At 29.0% G+C, this 8,456-nt stretch overlaps 2 protein-coding genes across 3 annotated transcripts in view; both read right to left on the reverse strand.

The window, feature by feature from the left end:
* LOC107449272 (uncharacterized protein CG3556-like) overlaps positions 1 to 8,456 on the reverse strand; it is a 184,835-nt gene that overhangs the window by 100,011 nt on the left and 76,368 nt on the right. The gene's annotated exons all lie outside the window — the stretch shown is intronic.
* The window catches only part of LOC139426931 (uncharacterized protein CG3556-like), a 42,929-nt gene that overhangs the window by 20,438 nt on the left and 14,035 nt on the right, over positions 1 to 8,456 (reverse strand). For both annotated transcript variants that reach the window (XM_071187102.1, XM_071187103.1), the window contains exons 6-9: positions 8,077 to 8,324; positions 6,608 to 6,786; positions 3,425 to 3,620; positions 1,640 to 1,811 (exon numbers count right to left, since the gene is read on the reverse strand). In XM_071187102.1, coding sequence (XP_071043203.1) covers positions 1,640 to 1,811; positions 3,425 to 3,620; positions 6,608 to 6,786; positions 8,077 to 8,324 — 795 coding nt within the window. The remainder of the gene's footprint in view (positions 1 to 1,639; positions 1,812 to 3,424; positions 3,621 to 6,607; positions 6,787 to 8,076; positions 8,325 to 8,456) is intronic.

Here is an 8,456-nt window from a genome sequence, read left to right on the forward strand (position 1 = left end):
GGTCGTCTTTGAAAATAAGAGACACTGTATTTTAACAAAACATATATTAAACGCTAAATTTACATAAAGATGGACGATAAACAAACACAGAAATAAACGAGTTCGTCTTCGTGAAGTTAAAAGAAAATTATTATTGCTACTCCTCTCTGGAATTCATAAGCGTTTTCTTTTTGGTTAGTTCCAAAACGCGTTCCCGTGTCTTAGGGAAATTCGCACGGGGTCTAACTTGCAGCTTACATAATCTGGTTGGATTTCTAGCTAGATCAGCTAACAGCACAGGAACTGGCACCACAGATCGGAACTGGCACTACAAATAGGAACTGGCACTACATATATAGAGAGATTGTATAAGATAAATAACCATTTTATTTACAAATGATATGCTGAGCAGATAAAGCTAAGAGATATTTCAAATAAAATTGATATTATGAGTTATTAAGTTATCACACTGTTAGAAGAAGTTTTGTTCTTTTAGAAGTGAAATAACAAAACCGGGAAACATTATTTTTCTTGCACATGAGATTTTCTAATTGATCTTAGTTATTTTCAAGTCGTCGATCTCAAATCTGCAAGCTAGTTTTTATAATGACATTTTAGTCAAAACAAATTGTAAAATCGTTAAACGTTAAAAAACAGGAAGTCACATAAATGTTTTACAAACTTCTAGGGGAGTTGGGGCACATCATTTGGGATTAAAATTGCATATGATCCCATGCCTGGAACTGTCGTCATACGTTAATAGGAGTGCTTCCATATTATGAACTGTTTCTTCGTGTTCTTTTGTACAGGCCATAATGCTGGGGAATCGCTACTAGCCGCGTTCCACGTTTCCGGGCATGGGTACCTATGCAATTTTAATACAAATAATGTGCTTTAACTTCCCCAGAAGTTTGTTGCAACATTTATGTAATTCCTTATTAAATATAACATTTTTGAACTTGTACATTTCGACAAAAAATATGCATAAACTTTCATTTAAAAAATTGTAGTTTAGGAGTAAGACTAATTTCGGATTTAGAATCCCTTCTCTCGAGTTAGGCAAAATAAAGTTTCTGTATAAATGCAACAAAAAATGTGTTCCCCAGAGTAATTCATTTTGTTTATAAAAATTCTTTATCTGTTTAGGACAACAATTTCTTGCTGATTTCAAGATACATTTATTTACTGATAAATAATTGATTTCTATTAAAAAAATTTCGAAACAAAAATTTGCACCCTCCTATAACACGGAATGTGAATTAGGCAAAATATATATTATATTTTACTGAAAAAAAGCTACTACTATGAATCATTGTTATTTAAACCCTTTGAAACACTAACTTAAATTCTAAGGGATTCTTAATTATTTCTATCTTAACAATTATATTTCAAAACAAAATTTTTTAACAGAACTCTGAAATGGCATATCATATTCAGAGATGACAACTGCTCTGGACAAGATGGCCTTGAATTTAGTATGCATTTAAAGACGGAGGAGGACGTGGGGGGAAGCGAAAATTTCAAAATTTTTTTTAATAAATATAGACATATTTTGTCAAATATTTTATCGGGTACATATCACATATTTTGTTATTATTGTTTGGTTCTAACATATTTTGTCGAGTTCTAAACTATTTCAAGCAAAACCACGCACTCTTACTTGTATTTGATATCCTCTTCTTCCGCGTACCGCATTACTTGGTACGCTGTGTAATTTTTTGGTACTCTGAGAAAGAGTGTGTGGATTATATCTTTCTCGTCTCCGATGAAAAGAGAAAACTGAACTCTTATTTTTGGTCCAACATATTCATCGATTTCAGATTTCAGGTTACCTGTAAAGTTAACGAAACACAACATGAACAAAAATGTTAATTGTTGTTGATTGAACTTCCGAAAGATAATTTATATCACATCACTATTTAACGCAAGTTACTTATTACAGCTATAATTAACATAGACGTGGAAAAAATTAATGACTGTTTAATAAAACTATACATTCTATGTTATTTTTAACGAAAAACATATTTGATTACCACTTGAATGTTTGAATAAAAATTTTCCTTTAAGGATTGCAAGCGATATAATTTAGTGTTATGTATTTTATTTCACTCTAATAGAGATGTCTAAGCCAGAAGCTGAACTATATATCGAATAAACCAATAATTTGTCATAATTTTGCGTTTGTGAATGACAACTAGTTGTTGGTCCCTCTAAAACTGATTGATCATTGATGGACTGCCAGTGAACAGGTATGTAAAATAACGTCAACTTAGACATTTCTACAAATTGTTATTGAACGACTGAAAATGAAATGTTAGCAATAAAAATAATAGTATTATGGAATTGAGTTTAAACCTGACATACAAAAAATAAAAAGACGAAATGCTTTACTGAATAAAAAAACTGTTGCACAGGCGAGTTATGTGTTTCTTTGTTATGATGGCAGAAATCAAGAGAAAGTCGACATTTATCGGTGAATGACAGTCATCACATTGTCGCTTTGGGGAATGTCCGAAATAATTGTTATATCCGAATTAATTTAATCGCTGATATTATTATATTTATTCAATATTTTAATTTCTGATGAGTATAGATTAGCTGAAGCATCAGTGTTCGGAATACCGCTTAAATGCATACCGGACAGAGTCACTTAACTTTAAAGCATCAGTGTTGAATATATCCAGGCAGTGGCACTTAACTAGACCTAGTATGTATTTCGGAGATTTACCAAAGCGACTATGTGATTGTCAACATTCACCGGTTAAAGTCACCAACCACCAATTTCTGTCATTCACAGTAACATATACATTCACCATAGTCGCAGAAACTAAAACAATACATCTTTAATATCGTGATTTAATTAGATGCAAGAAAGAAAATGCAGTTGTTAGTTTAGTTGAAATTTGTTTGCTCTAGTGAGGAGGCTTAGGAATACATACCAGGGTAGCCTAGGCTACAGACATCATATATTGATCTCATCAATACTTTTCATGGTGTAACGTCATCTTACTATCTTCATCGATGAAATGCAAGCAAACATGTAAATTTAGCATTCGGCTTACGCGGTTCACTAATTTTCAATTCTATCCAGGAGTACTTGTGACATCACATGATTCAAATTGGTTAACACAGTCGGCATGTTTTAATGCTTTAAGAAATGTATATACTAGTCTTTTGCAAATCTTGTTATCAAGACTTTTGGAGGAGTCTAATCTTTGCACTAGCATAGACACGACAACAACATATAATAGTCGTGATAAATTTGTTTTTAAATAATCTTTATCACTGCCAATTAACCACAAAAGTTCTTAAAGAAAGAAAAAGAGAGTGATCATAACCGCCATGTATCTAAAGAAAATAGTATGGGTACTAATCAAAACTAACACATCGTCAGATATTATACATTTGTTTCAACCACATTATGTAAACAGAATATACAAGTTACCTGTGATCCTTTTCCGGGGATTTCCTGTACAATTCACTTTAAAGATATGTGTCAGACTTTTACCATTGAATACAGGAAGTGTTAAATAAACAGTCGGGAAGTCAACGTCGGTAGAATTAAGTTCCTTAATTAAGTATTTTACTGTTGCATTTAGGTTCCAATCTCTGGCATGACCTAATCCGCTTGATATTAGAGCCTGTTATGAAATTAAGAAAGTAATGAAATTAATGTTGAAGATTAATTAAAAATTTTACTAGGCAGTAAAATTTCTATATGAAACACATGATTAAAAGCAAATAATTCATTTTTTTTCTTCTTTTATTTAGAAATTATGCAAACATTAAGTTAGTTTTGAAAGTAAATCTATTGGTAAGTTTTGAAATTGAATCTATTACAGTCTAAATATTTGGGTAAGTTTTGAAATTGAATCTATTTAAAATATTTTTTAAAAAATTTACTTTTGTGCGATTAAATTAATCATTCAACATCTTACAAATTAATACTGAAAGTAACCTACTTCTTATAAATTGATGTTGATAATCTTGAAAGTTAATGGTCATAATAAGTTTCATTCATAAGTTAAGAGATTAAGTTTCATTCATAAGTTAAGAGGTTAAGTTTCATTCTCAGTTTTACAAATTAATAATGATAATAAAGGAATTCTTACAAATTAATAATGATAATAAACGAACTCTTACAAATTAATAATGATAATAAACGAATTCTTTCAAATTAATAATGATAATAAACAAATTCTTACAAATTAATAATTATAGTAAACGAATTCTTACAAATTAATAATGATAATAAACGAACTCTTACGAATTAATAATGATAATAAACGAATTCTTTCAAATTAATAATGATAATAAACAAATTCTTACAAATTAATAATTATAATAAGCGAATTATTACAAATTAATAATGATATAAACAAATTCTTACAAATTAATAATGATAAGAAACGAATTCTTACAAATTAAAAATGATAATAAACGAATTCTTACAAATTAATAATGGTGATAATCAACGTCTTACAAAATAATGTATAGTATCACCCGTTTCTACTTGAAGGGCTGTTAATTAATTTTGTGCAATTAAAAATATTATTCGACATATTTTAATCGTTCTCATTCGACATCTTACAAATTAATAATGATAATAATCGACTTCTTACAAATGAATCATGATAATAATCGACTTTTTACAAATTAGTAATGATGATAATCGACATCTCACATAACAATAGTACACAGAACCATCAGTTTCACCTTTTTGGATTGAAACAGAGTTATTTGTTCTCTTTCTGGTGGTCGAATAATTATTTTTAGGCCAGTGTAAACTCTACACAAAAAATGCAAATTTTCGTCAGTAATAATGGAGAAATTGTTTGTTTCATTTAATGACTGAACTTTTTCAATGCATGGTTTAATCATTTATTCATAATATGGATGCCTAAAATTGTGATTTGGGTTGATTATTTCATTATTTCCATTTTATTAAGTCGCTCTTTTGCGAGTGACGATGGAACTATTAATCTTTTCCTAACAGTATGAGTAGAATTTATTGTAATTTTATCCCCAAATTGAAATATTCGTCAATTGCGAATTTGATCACTTTGTCTCGAGATAGAGTTCTCAAATTTTAACTGAAGTTCTACACTTGATGCCCTCACAATTTACAATTGTTTAGTAAATGGTGTAACAAAATTTATCACCAAGTAAAAATTTGACCGTTTTCTAACTAAGACAAATAGCCAAAATGCTAAAAGAAAATAATTAAATAAAATAAAAAAAATCTAAAATTTATGCTTTAAGTGGCGAAAAAGGTATCCGTATTAAACTTCTGCTGTCAATGAAAAACCCTCCCTATCTTTTGAAAGTGCAGTGTCTTACATTTTCCTTTTTTAGGCCTCTTTTTTTAAATCTTTTTTTAATCCACTTAAAGAACGTAGTTTTTAGTATTTTTTAAGTAAATTTTATTATCTAATAAAATATACTCTCGAGATCTCAAAGTTGAAGGGATGCTAAAAAAAATTCGACATAGCGAGTGTTTGAGATAACAAGTTCAAAACTAAATGCATACTAAAAAGTAGAAAAATACATTCTAAAATATTACCCGAATAAATAGAGTAATGAAAAATAACAATAACTATACTATTAAATATGTATGTAATGATAGTTTACTATGCCTAATACAACATCGATAGTCTAAATACAACAACGATAATTTTATTTTTAAAAGTAAGACAAAAATAATTATGTATTTAATAGAAAAGAATTGGTTTACAATACACTTATTTTGTGATTTTTCTGAAAAAATTCTAATTTCTATTTTGAAAGAAATTCGACCTAACAAGGTTTTGAGAAGAAACTCTAAGGAATTCTAATTTACCTTACTTGGATATATAATGCCAAGGGGAAAAATATTTTTTTTGACATATCAAGGATTTCGTGACATCGAAGTTCGATATATCGAGAGTGTATTGTACTAACTAATTCTCTAAATCAGTGGATACCAAATGATGTTCCTTGGAAGAGTTAAAGGGGTTCAGCGAGTTAGTACTTATTATAACCAGTGAAGAGTTTTAAAATCTCTGATTATATTTAAATGCAAACTATTATTCCTAATTTATCTAATCTTTCTGTTGCCCTTATGAAATTATTTCAAATGAAATTGAATTTTATAAAAAAATATATGTAATTATTTCTAATTAGTATATTGAATAAATTATAAGAAGAGCAAGCATTTATAAAATATTGCATTAGTATTTTCTTTCGCGCCTTTCAAATTCTTCATTAAAGAAATTTATTTCCATAATAATCATTTTCAACATTTATAGCAGTTCTTTCAAGCTTTCATTTTGAAGTAAACCATTATTCAGGTTATTTTATTCATTTTTCAGCTTATGTAAATACACCAGAAACCTAATTCATTACTAGATTATAGCACAATGACAGCATGCCGGACATAAAACCTAATTTAAGATTTTTAATGGTAAAACAATGAAAAATCTTCATTCACATAATTAAAAATACTCTTTTATAGGCTATAACGTTCATTTTTACCTTAATTGACTTTATTTATAAAGTCGGATTTCTGCCGAAAGAAGGTTGATTATTTAGGGTTCCGCAGTAGAAAAAAATTGGGAACAGCTGATCTAAATAATAAAGATTGGATCACCTGCGTTACTAAGGAAGTTGTCTGTACATTTCCGAAACTTCCATCCGGGAGTTGGCCCTTTTTGAATTTGTCCAATGTTATTTTCACTTGTGATACTAAAGTAGTAGTATTGATCTTATTGATGATGAACGAATTGTTAGTGTAGCATGCAACTGCCATTACAGCATAAGACTGGATATCTGTGAATAAAAAATTTTCACTTTAGCCAACAACAATCCTTCTTTTATACTTCAATTAATACAGTGAAACCTGTTACGTTTATCACTTTTCAAAGTTGACAATCAATCTAAGCTCGCATTTAATTATTGAGAACCAAATATATTCCGTATTAAAAAAAGTAGTTTCTTCTTTGTACTCTAATCCTCTGTCTATCTTGTATCAGTAGTAGATATTTTGGTATAAGAATGAATGCCTTCTGTTATATGCTTGTAAATATCGTTTAAGACAATTACCTTCACTCACAACTAATGCATAATATTTCAATAAAATAAAGCCAGTTAACAAAACCATAATATACTGATAAAATTAACATATTTTACATAGGTCTTATTGCAAAATAATTCCTAGATTTCGAATGGTTGAATCAGGAGGAACTCAAATGGAATACATCATTACACAGAGCTCAATGAATGTGATTTATTTCATATTAATAATTGAAATTCGTATTTACAGTTTAAAACGCCACACTTTTATGTATACTACAGGCAATGTTTGTAATTCATCATTCAATGGACTGCCTAGAACTAAGTGACAAAGTATGAATTGATAAAACACTTCCTACATTGTAAGAATTGATAAAACACTTCATACATTGTCAAGGGGACGTATTCATAAAAGGGTAATTGAAAACTTGCCCAAGTAGAACATATGCTTAGTCAAAACTTTCAATAAGTATGATTTTATTTTAATAGTCTTGGTTGAAAGCAATTTTTTGGTGCAATAGGTAGATTCGTATTTTATTTCGTTTTGTTTAATAAAAAGGTCAAGCATTTTAGCAATCATAATGTATTATTAATAACAACCGGATTTACCACGGAATATATTCAGCTTTTTTCCAGTTAATGTGTTCAAAGCTTTTTTTAGATGGTATTATAAGGTAAAGCACCATTAATCGGTATACACTTACAAGGTATTTGCTGTACCGATTTCTTTTCTGAATCGGATATTATTATTACTAATTAATACCTGCTAATATTAGAACAGTAAACCTTTTAAAAATATTGAGTTATTGAAGAAAAACAATATTTTTCTTTAATCCACTTAGGTATACATATTAATTTTGTAAGCATCAATTTTTAACAGCAATATGATTGGTACCTTTACAATTGAAAAATATTAAAATTTTAAAGTTAACCCCTTGTTTTTATTTATACTGTTCTCATTTATAATTGAAAAGGTTTCATATTTTTCCCCAAAAAAGAAGAAGAAAAGTAAGCAAAATAAAAAGAGAGCTAAATATAATTGCATACCTTTAACAAAATGGTACTCAGAACTGCTATTTAAAATTTTAAGCAAGTCTTTTGGCGCTCTTTGAGGCCAGCTCTCATTAGCATTGCAAAGAGACAAATAAACTATAGGATGAGTTAAGTTTAAAGATGAATCTACTTGTTCCTTCAAACGTTTAACCAAGTTTTGCCCGTAGAAGTGGCGAGGACTGTGACAAGTTACCAGTAAGCTATTGATGAATGTGCTCAAAAGCTCATATGAAATCGGACTCCTGAAAATGTAATATGTTAATTGTTGTTTAATATATACACACACACACACACACACACATATATATATATATATATATATATATATATTATTAGGTTAGTGGAGGAGCGATATGTTTGGCCTGGTATAAAGA

The sequence above is a fragment of the Parasteatoda tepidariorum genome, chromosome 10 (assembly GCF_043381705.1).
Source record: "Parasteatoda tepidariorum isolate YZ-2023 chromosome 10, CAS_Ptep_4.0, whole genome shotgun sequence".
Lineage (NCBI taxonomy): Eukaryota > Metazoa > Arthropoda > Arachnida > Araneae > Theridiidae > Parasteatoda > Parasteatoda tepidariorum.